Raw genomic sequence first — 19,767 nt, forward strand, 5'->3', positions numbered from 1 at the left:
GATACGCCAAAACACCGCTAACACGACCAAGGCTACTAAATAAGTTGCTGCAGCAAGACTGTAGCTCTCATACACATACAAGCACAAAGCTACACACAAAGTACAGTGGTGTTAGAAGTGACTAACGTCAGGGATTTCTTCCGATGAGGGATAGTCATCTACAGTGAAGCGCCTTTTGAAATTCAGCTGATCAAAGACTGAATTAAGGCGAGTTGCCCATTGCTTCCGACTCCAGTGGACGTAGTCCTTGGGCAGCTTTGACATGTCCCCCTTCCGAGGACTACCTGTAAATATCAAAATAACAGAAAATGTGGCGTAACTGAACATAAACCACAGCATGGTGACTATTTAAGAACAGCTAGCGAGGTAGCTTAAAATGAAGATTTATAATTGGGAGCAGTGCAAGGGTGATGAATCGAATAAAACTCCGTCATCCCTACATCGCCCCACCGGCCCGCATATCTCACCGCACGTGTCATTCACTTCAAGTTGCCCGGCCGTGGATTAAGACGACCACCTTTTTTATGTCCTTATTTGTACGGACAGCAAAAGACTGGAATGGCTTTCCCCATGATGTCGTCACCACTGAATGCTCATCATCATTTCTTGATGGATAATGTGTCCATTTTTCGAGATAAAAACTTGTGGCAATAAAAAATTATATGTTAACCCACTTTATGATATACCCCCTCGAGGGGTCTTTAAGGAAAATAAAGTTATGTTAAAACAATATATGCGGTGCTGGAAAAAGCTAAGACACTCATGCTTCATCACTGTCCGACCACAGATTAACCTGGCTACATGCTACGTGTCTGGCTTATGTCCATTTCTTTTTCTTGATGTCCACTACGATGTCCTTAACACCGGTTTGTTCCCTGACCCACTCTGCTCTCTTCTTGTCTCCTAAAGTTACACCTATCATTTTCCTTTCCATTGCTCGCTGCATCGTCCTCAATTTAAGCTGAACCCTCTTTTCAAGTCTCCAGGTTTCTGCTCCGTAGGTAAGTACTGGCAAGATGCAACTGTTGTATACCTTCCTCTTGAGGGATAGTGGCAATCTACCAGTCACGATTTGAAAGTGTGCAAATGTGCTCCAACCCTTTCTTATTCTTCTAGTTACTGCAATATCGTGGTTCGGCTCCGCGGTTATTACCTGTCCTATATTCCTCAACAACTTCCAGCGCCTCTCCGTGTATCACAAAGTGCTGTTTTTGGCCGAGAGTGTTGTACATTACTTTAGTGCATATTAATTTTCAGACTTACTTTTCTGTTTTCCGTGTCCAGTTCAGTAGTCTATACATATAGCTGACTACCGTCCGAGAGCTACTGTTTTCTTTTTGTCTATTTACCAGAATGTTCTTTTTTTACTACCCCGAAACGTCAGCAAAATAGCATACAGCCTTAAAGGCAGCGCCTTTATATTCTTTAGCAGCTAGAAACATTTCGCGTTTAATTTGCATGCACTCCGACCGCCCGCAACGTATACGCTCAACGTAAGAATTACATGGAAGTCGCCGATTAGTTGCAAAACAGATGCGCACAACTCGTCAGTTTTCAGGAAACATCAAAGTAGGAGTGCGACCACTCGAAATCAGCGAAACTGACATTGCGGACACTTTGAGACCCACAATGTCAATACCGAGCATGACAGGAAGTTGGGCGAGAACAAATGCGTGGAAAGAAGGGTCATTCGAGGCACTGATCTGGCACAAGCTCACAAGGTCAGAAGTTCGAAACCACACAGGGTGCCCTTTTTTTTTTTTGAATAGGGAAATGAGGTTTTCAGACAACTCGGGAAAAAAAGGTGAAGCAATCTACAAGCCAGGTGAAGTTGGGAGCTTATAGGTGGTCAGGTGGTTTTCTACATTGCTAATAAAGTGCAACAGACCATCTACTTAGCGCAGCAGCCAAGCAGGCCATGACGAAATTCGGTTCAAATAGAGATGTCGAACCATTACCAACTGTATATATACTTAAAATGTAATGTGAAGGTGTATTCGGGAGTGCCTCAAGGATCTGTATTGGGGCCCCTACTCTTTCTTTTATACATAGATGATCTATCATCAGTTGTCCAACCACCAGTAAAAATTAAGCTATTTGCAGATGTCTGCCTAATCTATTGTCCGGTATCATGCAGCGAAGATCAAGTGAATATCAATCAGTGCTTACAAACCCTAAAGTTATGGTGTTCTAAATGGGGTATGGAAATTAACATTAAAAATCCACTTACCTACACATTACAAAAAAGAAGGAAGTGCTTTCGTTTGCATATAACATTGGTGATAATATGCTGGTGAAAGTCTGTAATTTTAAATACTTGGGTGTAACTATAACAGATAAGTTGAGCTGGCGTCCTCATGTCGATAACATATGTCAATAAGAATGTCAAAAATTGTGCTTCCTACGAAGGAAGTTAGGCCGAGCCACAAAAGATGTCAAGCTACTTGCCTACAAAACGTATGTGCGTCCGAGATTAGAATACGCTAGCGCTGTGTGGAGCCCACACCAAAGGTCTTAAAAAATAAATTAGAACGCATTCAGAGGATGTCAGCTCGTTTTATCTGCTCAAAAAATATCGAAGAAGGGATTCTGTTACTGAAATGTTAAAAGAATGTAAATTAGAATCGCTAGAATTAAGAAGGCGGAAACAAAGGCTGAAACTTCTTTTTCAGATCCTGCATGCTGGGGTGAAAATAAACAGGGATGATTATTTAAAGCATTCTTACAAAAGGTTTTCAAGAACAACATGCACTACATTCATACAACCAATACATGCTCGAACAGATATCTTTCGATTTTCCTTCTTTCCCAATGCTATTAATATGTGGAATGAATTGCCAAACGATATGGTGCAAAAAGGAGAGTGATCTTGAGGTTGCTCTCGATAGGCATTTTGTTGAGAATGTATAGTTATAGTGTTCACATATGTGTTTCCTTAGAAATGTTCCGTTGGTCATAGAGATTATGTTGTAAATATATTGAGTGAAAAAGCATGTAACTGTATTTCTCGCATAATTATGCTATATGTTACAGAGTTCATCTTACGATTTTTCAAATATTTGATTTTGTGCAGCTCAATTCTTCGCCCTCTCCTGTAACGACCCTTAAGTGAGGGTTGACAGTATGACAAATAAATAAATAAATAAAATGCGTGAGGAAGGAATTGTTAAAAAAGAAGGAAAAAAAAAGGTCTGGGGTGCGGCCTCACTGGCGACCATCTGCTGGTAATGCACACCTCCTCACCAGAGCAAGATTGGCCACCCTGGTGCAGTACAGCAATTAACCCTTGGCCCTCAGCCCCCACCAGCTGCAAAGCAACTGTCCAAGGCGGCGGTCAGAACTTCGACGCAGCGGAGGATGCTAAGAATCTCTGCGTTGAGGCAGGCCGCCCTTGTAATCTGAACATGGCTACCTTCAATACTAGAGCGCTATCTAGGGAGGCTACTCTAGCTGTGCTATTCGAGGAATTAGAGGGTGTTAAATAGGATGTAATAGGGCTCAGCGAAGTTAGGACACATTAAGCTTATACAGTGCCGAAGAATGGACACGTCCTATATGCTACCGTGGGTTAGTTGACAGAAAAGAACTAGGAGTGGGGTTCCTCATACACAAGATTATCACTGGCAACATAGAAGAATACTATAGCATGAGTGAGAGGGTAGCAAGTATCATAAATAGGTTTAACAAAAGGTACAAGATGAAGGTGGTAAAGGCCTACACGCCTACATCGAGCCATGATGATTATTTGGTTGAACGCTTTTATGAAGACATAGAGTCAGCCATTAATAAAGTAAAGACACAGTATACTATTCTTATGGGCGACTTTAATGCCAAAGTAGGTAAGAAACGGGCCGGAGGCCATTCAGTGGGGAAATATGGCTCTAGAAATGCCAGAAGAGAGTTATTAGTAGAGTTCGCAGAACGCAATAATTTGCGGATTATGAATACCTTCATCAGAAAACGAGCTAACCATAAGTGGACGTGGCGAAGTCCTAATGGCGAAACTAAAAATGAAATCGACTTCATTCAGTGTACACACTCGGACTTTGTACAGTATGTAGAAGTAGTTGGCAAGATTAGATGCAGCGACCATAGAATGGTAAGTGCTCGTATACACCTAGATTTAAAAAAGCAAAGACAAAAACTGATAGGCAAGAAGCCAATGAATGAACTAGCAGTGAGAGGGAAAATACAGGGATTCAGAGTTTTGCTTCAGAACCGATTTGAGGCACTCAATGAGATAACAGACGTTAGCGACACAATGAATGGTGATATTACTAGTGCCATCAAAGAGTGTGCAATTGAAGTTAGAGGTTCAGTCACTAGACGGGAAACTGGTAAACTATCTCAGGAGACAAAAAATCTTAAAAGACGACAAACGATGAAAGCCTCAAATGCAACCGACAAAATAGAGCTACTGGAGCTTGGAAGTTTATCAATAGGCGTAATGTAGCCGACACCAGGAGGTATAACATGGAAAGAATTGAGCAGGCTGTAAAAAGCAGCAGAAGCCTAAAAGCTGCAAAGGCAGACTTGTGCATAGGCAAAAATAGGATTTATGCATTAGGAAACAAGGAAGGCAATGTCATAACCAATATGGATAGGATAGTCGAGATTGCGGAGGAGTTCTACAAAGAGTTGTACCAAAGTAAAAAAAAACCAGGATGGTTTTAGGAGAAAGTATATTAGTCCAAGAAAATTCGACATTCTACCAGTAACAACTGAGGAAGTAAGGAAAGCCCTAGAAGGAATTGAAAAAGGCAAAGCCGCTGGTGAGGATAAAGTAACAACGGACCTGCTGAAGGATAGCGGAGAAATTGTGTTAGAAAAACTAGCCACCTTATATACAAAGTGTCTCTTGACGGGAAGGGTACCAGAATCTTGTAAGAACGCCAACATCATTTTAATCCATGAGAAAGGAGACGTCAAGGGCTTGAAAAATTACAGGCCGATCAGCTTACTCTCTATTCTCTACAAATTATTTACAAAAATAATAGCTAATAGAATTAAAATGATATTAGAGTTCTATCAGCTAAAGGACCAAGCAGGATTCCGTACCGGATACTCCACAATAGACCATATTCATACTATCAATCGGGTAATAGAGAAATGCGCTGATTACAACCAACCTCCATATATAGCTTTTATAGATTACGAGAAGGTGTTTGACTCAGCCGAGACATCGGCAGTAATGCAGGCACTACGGAATCGGGGCATTGCAGAACCCTACATAAACATACTGGATGAAACCTACAGAGGATCCACAGCCACCCTAGTTCTCCATAAATAAAGCAAAATAATCCGAATAATGAAGAGTGTAAGGCAGGGAGACACTATCTTTCCAATGCCATTCACCGCATGTTTACAGGAGGTATTTAGGACCCTAGACTGGGAAGAGTTAGGGATAAGAGTTAATTCTGAGTACCTTAGTAACCTGCTATTCGCTGATGACATTGCCTTGATGAGTAACTCAGGGGACAAATTATAGTTCATGATTACTGAACCCTTTCAGACACCAACTATTAAGAAATATCTGTAAATGTGTCAAATCCCTACAACGTTACTTATGAGATAATTGTTAAATCTATTGGGTCATAGTAACTCGTTCTAATTAAATATTCATTTATTCTGAAGTCAATGATGCTTACTTTTGGCATAAATAGAATTTAATCTTAAGCTAGAAATACATGGCCAAATTATTTTTGGTTATGTCAATTGTGAGCAAAGAAAATTTCATACTTTTTACATTGCAGGAAGCGGCACATTGCATGACTGGTCAAACGTGGTAGTGACTTCAGAAAAGTGATCATATTTATCAGTACAATGCAAAATGAGGTTAAATTAAGACAAATGAGTCATGCAGGAGGTTCATCTAATGTACAATATATCTTGCTCTTTCTTAGCTTATACTTGATGCAAATAATGAAAACGAGTGGTGTACACAAGTGTGTACATAGCGCCTGAAAGGATTAACAACAAAGTACATAGTGCCCTCGCACTACACAAAACTGCGCTGAAACATTACACCACACGGCTGTTCAGTGCAATGCTTATTTGCATGGATGGCACTCGCAGGCCAACAACCATGTCTACTACATATGCAGGAGTTGCATAAGAGTTGCATCGGCCATTTCATGCAGCTGAAGGGTTTCATTCCCAAGAAGAGCTCGCAATAGGAATGTTTACATCTGTGGCTTACCCTGCAGCTTACTGTGGCTTCAGCGCATAAGACTGGCATGTATTCTCTACTTTTACATCACGTCAAGTAAGCTTGCAATGCTGGCTGTACGGCAGGAAAAGTACATATAATGGTGCTGCAGTAAGCATTGGCGACAACTCTACATTGTTGCAAGCAGGTGCAAAACTGAACATTTTGCTTACTGGAGTAGCTGTGGCGATTGGTATCATTCATGCGCAGAGGAAGAACGTGCGCTACGTTGGAGCCTGGCGGTTGCTTTTCAAGCTCGTTTAGCCGTGTTCGCACTATCTCACGGATGCGCGGCGAACAGGTGCTGAGAAGCCGATCCAGATTGAAGCTTGGGTTCTTCTTACACAGCCGGTGCAGTACCAGAATTTGCTGGAAAAGGAGAACAAATAAAATTCTGGCAGAGAATAAGTTGCGAAATGTTCCAACAGTGCTGCGATAAAAAGAAGGTCACATCTTCAAGTCCCCGATTTTACTAATGTGGATTGTCAGGGTAAGTATTATGAGCACATCTTTTTGCTCTTATCCAACGACTAGGTATCACAGTACAGTACTATACCTGTCAGGCCATTGCTAAAGCAAAAGACCCACCTACGGCATCCAAAATTTTTTAGTGTTGCCAGTTCTCCGCCAGTGTTCAGGTATTAGATTGCATATACAGTTGAACCCCTTTATAAGAGGCATGCTCTGGGCAGCCATTCTCGTCTTTCATACGAGATGTCTCTTACAAGCAATCCTCCACGTATGCATCATTTTCCTATCAACCAGTAGTTTACCGTAGGCACAGTGGTGTCTCTTATACCAATTTGTCTCTTTATCAGTGGTCCTCATAAAGGGGTTCGACTGTATGCGACACAAATGATTTTGCACGTTTCAGAGAGACTGCTGGTGTTTGTCAGATATTTAGATGTGCATCTCTGTACATTGTTGAATGTGGGCAGTGGTGCTTCAGTTCGCAGCCGATTGTTTTTCCCATTTTGAATACTGATCTTTTTACGAGAAAAGTGAGGTGGATGGAGAGGGGGGGGGGGGGGGAGCCGGGACAAGTGTGTTTAACCAGAAGTCTAATGTCTACCTTGCACTTGCGCAAGAGTGTTGTTCCTCACCATCCCTACAACACGACAATATACCGTGTCGACATAGAGCAGACACACACACACACACACACACACACACACACACAAAAAAAAGAAGAGCAAGACAACCGGCAAAGATTTGCTGAATCGGGACTGAAACCACCGATTTGTAAGGTGGACCATCCCGAGTCAAGGCATGAGCTATAAAAAAATGCCACATTGGGAACCTTAGTAGTTTATCCTCGGCAGAACGTGGCCTACACTAGCGGGAAACTGAACCCTTGACCTCGTGTTCAACACCCCAATGCCAATGCCACTGAACAACCATGTCGGATACCCATTACTACAAGTATTTTTGTACTTTTTATGACAAGCACGCAGAACAAATATTGCTTACACCTTACTCCGTTATGCACTTTGGCAGTGTCTGACAAACTGAGAATTGGGGATGGAATTACATCAGTGCTCTGGATGTATTCCAAATTCTAAGGCCATTTAAAAGGTGCTGTGGTTGTTTCATAAACAAACAAACAAACGAACAAATGTCTAAAATGCTTATCTATAGAAATTGCTTGCTTGCTTGCTAAGAGTACAATGTTTGGCAATATTGGCGTCCGCACTTGAGAGAGCCATACTTTATGCCTGTATTTGTTGAAGAAATGGGGTACAAATTCAAGTTACCATAAGCCACATATGTTTCAGAAAAATCACAAAAAAAAGGACTGCCAAGCTAGAAGCCCTTTCATCCTGTGGAAAAATGGTGCAGAAACAAGCAATGCATATAACCAATCAAGAATGCGCAAGTGTTATGGCTACATTCCTGGTATAACAAAACTACAGCTTTACATTAACAGTTAAAACAGGATGAAAAGAAAAAAAGAGAGACAAAGAGGCATTAGACTCCAAGAAGACTTGCATTCTGCTAAGCTAAAACACCAGAGAACTACCAGACTTTTTTTTTCAACGAATAAACCATCAGATAATCAGCCATAAATTAACTTGGGTTTCATACTACTGATGCTTCATTTCTAATAAAAACTTTACACATTGACTATGGTTCACAAACAGCAATTGAAAGCGACAGCTTTAACACAAGAAAACCTTATGTAAAATACATTTTGCTTAGCTTAAGAATTTGTTACACATATCGTAGCAGGAACCAGGTATGTAAACTCGTGATTCAAAAACCTGAATTGCCCTTTTTGCACTTATGAACATTTTCTCTTTGTTTTAGCACACAATCTTTGAAAGAAGAGCAAGCTCTTCGCAAATATCAGCAACTCATGTGCGAGGTTATAATTCTGTAGTATTGGCACCTTGAGCACTAACTAGGTGTTCCTTATGAGCTGGCGTATTCTATACAACAGTGAATGCAAAATTACCTCGATAAGCACTTAACTACAATACAGGGTCACGATCCGATTGATCAGGACAGATGTACCCATACACTGATGCCTCTGCAGTAAAATCCAGAAGCAATATAATGCCAAAGGAAATTAACTGCCCCAAAAGAGTCACGATTGAAGAACACGTGTCAAACTGTCAGTGGTTTAGCAGGGCCATGGAGACTAGCATGTCATGCTATCGATAGGTCAGGCTGGAAACTAACTCGTAATACAGTAATGGGAGCACGAGATTTTGGGTGTTAAGATTGAAGCGTTGCTCTTGTGCAGTGCTAGGAACAAAAATCCTCGTAGGAGGGACATTCTGTGTTTAGTTGGGTGTACTTTACTGAGGTAGCCACTGAGTAAAGCTGGTTTAAATTTGGAGGAGCCAATCTTGTTACTAGTGAAAGCAAATTTCTTGTTACGGTGTCCAAAAGCACATTAAAATTAGTATAAACAATTATTAAGCATTGGCAAAAAAAGAAGAGCTTAAGCATAAATTATTGTATGCCAGTGCTGTTTGTTTACCCGTAAAGTCCATGTAGCTTGAAAGAAGGGATCTGCACCACATTCATTTTTATTTACAGATACTGCAACCCCCATAGGGGATTTTAGCAGGGTGGAAATACAGCATATTATCGAAAAAATGCAAGCAACAAAACAAAACAAGGTAGAACAAAAACATGTTACGCGAACGAATACATTGTTTTAGGCTATTCCGCATACAAAGACGGGCCTTATACAAAACATCAACTAAATAATCAAAAACTCGGAAAAAAGAAATACATATTATGAAAGAGGTTATATTGGAAAATAACTAACAGATGTTTGCAGCAAATGAAGACAGTGAAGGTTGTGTAACTTGATTATTAATCAGGTTATTCCATTCAGTCACTGTTCTTGGAAAAAAAAAAGAATGTTGTCATTGTTTGAGAATTTGGTTAGCCCACACATTTCTCATGACCTAGGCATTGGTGTTGAGACGAGACTGTGCTCCAGCAAATTTCGCTTGCACATTAATTTTCTTAAAACATGTCTTTTTCCAACTTTCTCGGTAAGCTAAAATGTCGGAATCAGTCGATGGCACGCTCACGTTATTATTTAAGTTGTTTTTGCACGTCTCATTATCAAGCCTTGTGCTTTGCGTTGAGCAACCCTGTCAAGCTATCTGTGAAAAACAACTCCCCCCCCCAAAGGCTGGAACTGTGGTCGAACTTCCCATTGGCTGAAGCTGTTGTCGGGCACATGCTCCAATTGGTTGTGCTGTTCAATGTGGCAGTGCGGGGTTAACTCTAGGTGGTTATTCTCCTGCAATGCATGACATACTTACTCCTTGCCTCCTCTCCGTTCATATTGTAGTTGTTAGCTCTTCATGTGTGTGCAGTGTATAAACAGACGCAAAATGAAGTTTCACTGAACTAAATGTCTTAGCACTTGCGCACCAAAAAATGTAATGCGTAGAAGTTCTGAACAACGAAAGCGCATTTTGCAAGCAGCATATGTTAGGGCACCGGAACCAACGTAAAACTAGTCAGTGAAGTGAACAATGTTTATGCCCCTCAAATGACTTTGAAGCCACCCATAGCTTTTCAGCAAAATCGGCAGAACTAGCGCATCAAGCATTTCGTGGTGAATTGCAAATCAATTAGCCACCAAGCCAGGGAATCCATGTACAAGTTTATTATTCACAACATAGCGCATATACAAGAGCTGTTACCACCACAGCGAATGCGAATTGATGGGAACACCTTCCAAAAGGGTCACGCATGCGTGGAGACATTTAGAAACATAGAATGCAAGGCAAACAAACAAAACACTGTCTGACTAACAATAAGTACACAATTGACAGCCGCAGCGCTAAAGAGGCAAGCAATGAAAAATACAGCTGCGCACACATATAGGCAATGGTCCCTTGCTTGCTCTTGTCAAGATAAGTCATTTCTATGACAAGGCTACTATGGTTATAGTCTATCAATAATTGCTTTACATAGCAGACAATCAAGAACTGAGAAGTGTGTGTAACAGTGTAAAAGCTCATGTCCTGAAGCATGCAAGTTAGCTTCGCGATTTTATGGTGAATTTTTATGTAAACAAATAGAATGACATCCAGGGTCAAAGGGACGGCTTACAAATGCTGAAAGACTAAAGAAACAATGCAAACATGAGCATGCCTTCCTACACGGCCTTTTACATGTGCCCAGGCATTGAATAGTATGGGAATCAGCAACGCAAGAAGCAAGGACATAAAGCGAAAAATAAATTAATAATAAAAGTCCCATGTCACATTTCTGGCCAACAGTGCTGCCAGACTGTCTTTATTTAAAACTGTAAAGTTTAGTTCCATGTTGTTATTTTGCACACATGTGCACATTTTCAATTATCCCTGAAGCCTGCAACTTGGGGGAGCAAATGATATGCAGGGGAGGGGGAGAAGCAAATTGTAAGAATGAAATACAGCCTATCGAAAGCAAATTTTCCCAACCAGTCGGGAGAATAACTCAAGTAGCGCTAGTCAAAGAAAAGGCTTTTGCAAAGTCAGAGGGAATTTCTCGTGCTACTCTACGAAACAATAAATCAGCATGCTATGACAAAGATCCCAAACAAAATGGGGCAGTACATGAACAGGTTTATTGTGACCTAAACACAAAGCATTTCAGGCATGCACCACACTAATCATTGGTAGAAATGCGACCTTTCAGAGAGAAGTTAGCTATCCTAAAGAACTAATTTTGAACAATAAAATTTGTTTTTTTGCCCAGTATGTGTTTACACCAATGCGTCAGGGTGCAACGTTGTGAAACCGCACATTGGATGCACAGGGGTAAATTTTTTTTTGTTCAATATCTGGCGTATTTTATAGTGCACAAACAGTGCAGTAAAAGATCATTCGTACAATTAGTACCTGAAATGTGGCAAACACGTCGAGGAATTGAACATGCAACCGAGCGATCGGCTGTTGAACACAACAGTCATATTGGCAAGTCACTAGTTCAAACTACTCTAATGATACTTTGTTGCTGGAATTGAAGCTACGAGACACATTATAAGAAACACCTCGTTAGCATTTAATACCCGTGGTTACTCTCACACCTAAATTTAAGTACATTAATAGCTCGTTCATTCGAACTCAAAGGGAACTAAAAAATTGTTTGAATTAGCAGGCGGCGGCTACAATGAACGAGCATCCTGCCACACTGCAAGGGCAGATCCCAAAGAATCTCTGTATTCGTTATCAGGAATTGGTTGCTACTGCAAGTCTCTGGCAGGCAATTTCATAAATTAAGGTCATGTAGACTCTTGCTCTAACAGCGAATAGAACTAATCGTTCAGCCAATGATAGGTCAGACACAAGCAGCGACATGAATTCACTTGAGCAGATTAAGATCGAAACGTGCGATGCCACTTTTGCTCCAACACGTTTATTTACATGGCAGAGTCGATGCAATCAAAATTAAAAGTAACCAGTAATTTTCCCATTCTTCCGTTTCTTGCCTCGGCTCCATGAGCATTGTTTGCAATTTGCCAAACAGCTCCAGCGCAACGTTCGAATTCTCATCTGCTAATAAATGCCGCTCTTTCGTTCTTTCGCATCTATACTGGTAAATTTGGTTTGGTTTGCAACACGTTACGATTCACTCCAAGCCGAACTGTGTGAAAAGCGATGAAAACCAGAAACTCCCAGTTCAATTTAATTGTTGGGTATACCGATGTGTTCACATAATCGGGAGCTTTCCCCACAGATACACACAGGGCTGTGCCGGGACTAGTGCGCAAGTTCGAACGAATAGAGTTCAAGTTAATGAGCTTTCACTGCATACTCAATCACTCTTGTATTTAACCTACATAAAATTGGAGCCACAAAAAGAGTGAACAGCACCACTGACAACACCACCGGATGTCACCAGATGCCATGTGCTCAAGTTAGAAAGCATTGCACAACTCTTCTTGATGAAGAATGCAATGCAAAGCTCCCCACACAGACACCCTTTCACATGCATGTAGCCACATAATGAAATAATGAGTATTTTGTGGTTCAGTTGAGCACAAAATTATGCGAATATTGCTACCAGCTCGTTCGTGTGTTTGGTGGCTCTATCCCATACTTGGTTATAATGCTAAGGGCTAAAAATATATGCACAACATACTATTCTGAAGCTGACCATAAAGCCCAATGGCCTTTTACTTTTGATCTGCTGGAAGCTGCTAAAGCAGTAATTCAGCCAACAAGGTTGCTTACATGGCAAGCGCAAAGTTTATTTGACTATTTACAAAACAGCCATGAAGAGTTTTACCAAAACAAAAAAAAAAGAAACAATGCAGGCTAACTCAAAAAGATTTTTTTCAGGGGGTTGCTATATGAGCGTTACATACTTTTGGTTGAAGCTATTCCCGAAGGTGCCTTAAAATTGAATAGGTATGAGAATGGGCTTGTAGGTCTCGTGAGTCGGAGTAGTGACGTAGAACAAGAATGCGCACTTGAGGATAGGAATAATAACTTGAATGATAGTCTTTTTCAGCCCACTATAGAAAGCCTTCAAACAGACAGAACATTTCATAGCACACATTGAGTGTGTTCATAGGCTACAGGGTACGAGTAATGTGGAAGTGAAAGTTCAAAGAAACTGTGAAACAGACACAGGGCCTACAATTACGCTAGTGGCTTTCGTGCAGCTTCTTTTGTGTAAGATTAGCTCGTTCACTTTGTACTGCTAACCACCCTCCCGCAAAAGTGCATGTCCTTGCAAAAAAATTGTTGATTTGGATTAAACTACGTATATCGTGGAATACTATCGCACAAAATTAGGCTTCCGCAAATAGTGAATTTTAGGCTCGAAGCGAATTCAAACTGAATAGTGATTTGGTTAAATAATTTCGAATTGAATTTGAACAGCATATATGACGCATGAAGAAAGATGGGCATATTTATCATTGCCTAACGAACCTAAACAAGATTTTTTTAAAAATTAAAATAGGGCCTCTATGCAAATTCTATTTTCTTTTTTATTCAAAGGAAGTTGAAACAGCTTTGACTACTAGCTGGATAAGACTTTTAGCAGGATGAGAGTCATAACCCTTAAAATATGTAACATTTTAAAATTTATTATATTTAAAGCATATAAGCTGTCATAAGTTCTTAAGCTTAATAAAATTAATTGATTTGAGGGTAATATTTTCATTTAAAACATTTATCATGGCCTAATGAACCTGCACAATATTTTTTAAAAATTGAAATAGGGCCTCTATGCAAACGCCATTTCTTTTTTCGTTCAAAGAAAGTTGAAACAACTTTGAGTACTAGCTGGATATGACTTTCAGCAGGATAAGAGTCATAACCCTTAAAATACATAACATTTTAAAATTTATTATATTTAAAGCATATACGCTGTCATAAGTTTTTAAGCTTAATAAATTTATTTGATTTGAAGGTAATATTTTCATTTAAAGGGGCTGTTATACTTTCAAGTAGCTAGGAAATGGATTCACTAAAGAAGCTAATTGCCTCATGAATTCACCGCTGCCAAAACTTTTAGAATCCATCCATTACTCGCGGAGTTGCAAAGATTTCTCGCACGCTGCAAGTGCATTCTCCGTTTTCGTCCCGACAAAAGCGCTGGAAGCTAAACAGGGAGGGATGGCATGGGGAAAGAAAATAAGTCACACATGCTTTCCAAGCTTGGAGTCATTTGCCGAAAGAAGGGAACAATTTTCAGCTGAGTTTAAGGATTTATTGGGATTGCACGCCACGTACTGCGCTACAATATTTGACTTGCATGTCCTCGGTAGCCTCGACCACCGATCGGCAGCGTTTTCTGACACTGCTCGAAAGGTGTTGCAGGGCCACTTTAAATTTGTAGAAAGGCTTTGCGGCAAAGCGAATTTCTCCTGGACAGGTGCTTTCACGGTTTAGCACTTTTACACCGCAGTGAAACTAGCTTTACAAGCGGTACATTTGGATTAATATGCATCTATTGGTTCTATGCGAATACGTTCTATGCGAATACAAGGCGAATTAGAATACCCTATTATTCATTCGAATATTCGCACGAGCCTACACAAAGTATAGCGAGCAAATCCAGTGCAGTACCCCACCTGTGTAGACTTGTGCAGTGCATGTTAGAGCTGCGACCATGCCGAAAAACAAACAATAGTGCTGCTTGGCCTAAACAATGACAGTTCTCAGTGGCACTTCTGCAACATCACTACCACATAGTTGAAACTTGTACAAAGAGTAAGTACTGCATGACATATGGACTAATCCTTAGGTGAATCATGCTTTGCGACCATACATTCAAGGACCATCAGAACTGAGTTCTACAATTGCAGCCTTAAAGAAGTGTGCATTGCAGGAACAATGAGGCTGCACTTGTCGCAATGGGTCTTCTTATGTGGTTCCATTTACTAAAAACATAAAAAAAAACTAATAGTACATACACCACAAATGGTGTTACAATAACAAGCTTCAAGCCTAAATGATGCCATAAGCCATGCATGGCTCGTGTCAGTGAGGTCGGGTCTGTTTAGTAGAGGTAGTTTTCAATGTTGAAAAGTTGTTCTTCCACGATTAAAAATGAAGAAATGCAGTACCAAGTATGCTTGGCATGATTACCATACAAACCTTGCATGCCCATCGCAGTAATGGGTCAAGCATTAATGTTGCACACTTGCTGTCACACATGGGATACACACGATGCGTAGCAGTCCACAAGCAGTAGGGAAAAAAAAAGTGGGCAGACGTTCTAGCTTATCACAGTAGGCTCCATTTGGCAAGACACAGTCTTTCACAGTGTCCGTAGCACATAAAAAATTTAAAAATGGAATGCCAAAAGAGTTCTTGGGAGTTTGGCCGCAAGGGGTTTTTGTTTTAAGACCGTGTTAAGGCAGTCAGGCCTACCTCGTCAAAGTCGTCTTCGCCGTTCAACTTGACCACCACGTTCTTAAATTGCTGGTGAACACTCTTCTGCTCCGATTCGTCATTGCTCTGAGGGAAAGGGCGAGGAGTGGGGAGGGGAAAGGAAGTTCATGTTAGCTTTTTCTAGCTGTGTCAGATTTGATTAAAATAAACAAAAACCGAATGTGTGTAATCGGGGTTTACAGATGTAGTTCACTAACTAAAAGCTGCCACATACAAGACACAAAAATATCAAAGGCAAGGTGAGAGTCCGGTTTTTGGTTTTCAAATTAAGTTCACGAAACAACACGCGGGGATTAAAAAAATTTTTAAGTTTCCAGTTTGTTGTTGGGCTACATTCAGGGCATGGGCTATATGTGGTGCAAGCTATATGCGACAGAACATGGCATACTCAGCTTGCCTCGACTCAAAGAGCTCGGTTTGAATTCTGTTAGCAGGATGCAGATATCCTTTGAGACAGTACATGTTTTGCTTCAATATCACCATAAGCAAACACTCAAGACTCTTGCTTCTCTGGTAGTGAACCCCATCTCGAACCGCCTTCTTAATGGCAGGGTATTCTCTAGACTTCGTCTGCGAAAGGAACGACGTGTTACAGCACACAAGAAGATCTTTACACTTTGTTTTCTCCATTCCCTCACGCACTTTTCTGAAACATCATACTTTAGACCTGCTTTAATGCTGCTTTCCGACTGCATAGAGCATCGCTTAGCGCTTGAAAGCAGCACTGTACTATTGCCAGTGTAGAGGTGGCACTTTGGTGTCCAGTGAGCAGCTTCGCAAATCACACACACTGCTACTCGAAAGCGAGGTGAAATGCAGAAATGACAAACAGACGTGAGCGCAAAAAGATGTGAAGATGCTTATGGGCACATGAGGGGGGTGCATGCGACTCCTCATGTGGTTTAGTTTCTCGTGGAGTGTTGCCAGCCCACACAACTCCATGGAATGCCCAAGGTGCTTCGCGGGAAATCTGAATTTTTGAATTGCCTAGGCAGCAAGCGTTGTTAGGGCACGCTGTCCACTAAAGCGAGAAATGCATGTCACGTCTTTCGCGAACGATGATCATTTGTTTTTTGCAAGCGAGAGATGCATGTCCAGTTTTTCGCGTCAAACGTATGTTGCATTGTTAGCGAGTGATAAATTCATGTCGCGTTTCTTTGCTTGCCAAATGCACTGTCATAGCCGTATGTGACGAGTGTCGATGTTGCCAATCTTGCCCGACAGACACGCCGATAAATGCCGTATCTCTGATGCGCCGTTGCCAATACCTCCTCCTCTAGCCACCGTAGTTTCGCTATCGTTGCAGCAGATCGTGAAAACGTACGGTTCCAGAAGCAACGCACACGCGTTGGAAGATGGCAGTTTCCGCGACTCCGTTGCCTCTGCGGCTGATGTTATCGATGCATTGAATAGCAGTGAATCTGAGAATAACGATGGTTCGTCAGACATCTCGGAAATATCGACTTGATGATTCCCCTAATAGGTTGACTCTGATAGTAGGTCCACCCCCATACTTTGGAAAGCCATTTTACTAAAAAAAAAAAAAAATGCAGATCCCACGTACACTGGGAATCGATGACATGCGAAGCACGAATGAGAAAGGTTGATATTTAACTTTAAAATCAGCACAACGTTACGAGGTGAAGTTAAATGATGTCGTACATAACCACCGTGACATGATAATTTTGATAGTTTGGATGTGTCGTTTGCCTTCGTCAATTATTCATGTCACGTGATACCACATTTAGTATACGTGGAGCAAGCAAAACGGCCGCGAGCACGCTATGAGCGTGGTATGTTCTCATGTTTTTACATAACACGCGTGTCAGGATTATTAAGTTTCAACCAATCATATATTTTGTAATTCATTGACGTCACGTAACACCAAATTTGGTATATGTGCAGCTAGCAAAACGGCCGCGAGCGCACCATAAAGGGCCCAATATAATCCAACGTAGAGTTGACGCACGCACATGCTGGGCACAGCAACGCTACGTTGGCAAAACGCAAGCACTCTAGTCTGATGCCAGGCACGACCGGCACGAAATGCGACGCCGGCGCGCGACCGGTCGCATTTCGCGCCGGTTGCCGTCGGGCCAACCGACGCGAAATACGACATGCTGCATTTTGCCCCGATGCGTTACCCAGACAACGCTGCGTCTCCCTCTTTTTATGAGGGAGGGACGCCAGATGCACTGAAACGCGCATGCGTCAAAGCAACGCAGCGCGGCGCACACCTGGGAGTATATGGCAGGACCGGTGCCTGGTGTGGCAACGCCGGCGTCACGTTGAAATGTATTGGCGCCTTGACTGTGGCATGTCATCATGTTCTCACATGACACGCATCTCATGATTATCACGTTTGCACCAGTCACATACCTTCTTCGTCCACTGACATCACGTAACGCCAAATTTGGCATATGTAAAGCTAGCGAAACGGCCGCGAACGCATCATGAGTGTGGCATGTAGTCATGTTGTTACATCACATGCACGTCACGATTAATATGTTTGTATGTGTCATTTACCTATGTCTTCCATTCGCGTCGCGTAATACCGAGTTTGGTACATGTAAAGCTAGCGAAACGGCCACCAGAGCATCATGAGCGTGGCATGTAGTCATGTTGTTACATGACACCCATCTCATGATTATCATATTTGAACCACTCACCTACCTTCATCATCCTTTCACACACCGTAATACCAAAATTGGTGTATGTGACGCTAGCGAAACGCCGGCGAGCGCATCATGAGATTGGCATGTAGTCACGTTGTTACATGACACGCATGTACTGATTTTCATGTTAGGGTCTTTCACTTGTGTTCGCCATGCAATCGTGTCATACCATACCGATTTTGCAACATGCCATTTTAACGAAACCACCGCAAGAACTGCAGGACCATGAAATGTAAATCATGACATTCATGACATCCATGTCATGATTTGTATGTTATGACTAGTCATATATGTCCTTCATACAGTCATGTTATGCCATACCAAGTTTGGTATCGATACCATAATCGAAACGGTTAGGAGAGCTAAAAGTCGTAGGATGGATGGATGGATAGATAGATAGATAGATAGATATAGATAGAAACATGCAAAGTTGCCGAAGTTCGCTAAGAAATGCTTCTCATTTAAAAAAAGCCATCGATTTATATTCGGCAATATACGGTACTGTTCAAATGCGATTTGAAGTTATTTGACCAAAATCACTATTCGCTTTGAACCTGAAAGTGCACAAGCCTACTCAAATACCTATGTTCTAAAAAAGTCCCCTTTTAGGTTCCCTGTGGCACAGTAGTGTTTGGACAACATAAGAAAGATTACAGCCTGTGTACCCTTAAACTAAAAGCCCTCTACTAGGCTGACTATGTAGCCCGAAGCGAAATTGGAGGGTGATGTATGGAAGCTGTACAAACAGAAGCTCAAGAGAGCGGTGAGAGAAGAATAGAGAGTTCAAGAAAGCAATACAAAGAGAAGCACAGCAATATTTCACCTGTAGTGACGCATACCTTGTTCTGAGAGTCGTCGGAAAAACCCCTGTTTGCAGAAATCTCTGCACTTTTGCGAGCATGCATCTTCAGCATCTTGGAGATCGTATTCACGAGGGAGGATTCCTCTTGACCTGGTACCATTTCTGCGTACGTCAGCAGCTGGATGGTGAAATGAATGACCAAGCATTACTCTCATCTGCCTATTTCGACTGCGGTAAATTGGAGCTACAATGGGGGAGCTACACAAAGAGCTCTGATCGGTTTGTAGACAGCACAAGCTAAGGCATGCACCAATTAGGTTCCTGTGTTATCACCAAAAGCTCATTTATGTCCATCAAAGGACAAAGACGTCTTTCCGCAGTCTTAAATTTATTCATATTTTAGCCACTTTGCATGATACAAACAAGGACAAAGTAAGGAGTATGAACAATGACTATTTTTCAGTTTGTCAGATGTGCATTCGACGTAGTATGTTGCTCTAAACATGTTAATCAGAGGCATCATAATCGCATGTGTTGGTTACATGCGCGAGTCTTTTTCAATAGATTGAGCAAATAATGTTGGCTACTTGAGCAGATGTATTTTACAAAATAAGCCAACAAACGAGCCAATAAGCTCGTTTGTTCATACTCCTTCGTTTTTTTTTGTCTTGCACAAAGTGGCTAAACGACAAATTTGTTCCAACTAGGCCA

At 41.4% G+C, this 19,767-nt stretch overlaps 1 protein-coding gene across 2 annotated transcripts in view; it reads right to left on the reverse strand.

Moving 5' to 3' along the window:
• The window catches only part of LOC119170437 (cytoskeleton-associated protein 5), a 94,714-nt gene that overhangs the window by 1,472 nt on the left and 73,475 nt on the right, over positions 1-19,767 (reverse strand). For both annotated transcript variants that reach the window (XM_075875439.1, XM_075875441.1), the window contains exons 28-31: positions 19,094-19,234; positions 15,559-15,645; positions 6,382-6,577; positions 127-284 (exon numbers count right to left, since the gene is read on the reverse strand). In XM_075875439.1, the coding sequence (XP_075731554.1) occupies positions 127-284; positions 6,382-6,577; positions 15,559-15,645; positions 19,094-19,234 (582 nt within the window). The remainder of the gene's footprint in view (positions 1-126; positions 285-6,381; positions 6,578-15,558; positions 15,646-19,093; positions 19,235-19,767) is intronic.

The sequence above is a fragment of the Rhipicephalus microplus genome, chromosome 2 (genome assembly GCF_043290135.1).
Source record: "Rhipicephalus microplus isolate Deutch F79 chromosome 2, USDA_Rmic, whole genome shotgun sequence".
NCBI classification, from domain to species: domain Eukaryota; kingdom Metazoa; phylum Arthropoda; class Arachnida; order Ixodida; family Ixodidae; genus Rhipicephalus; species Rhipicephalus microplus.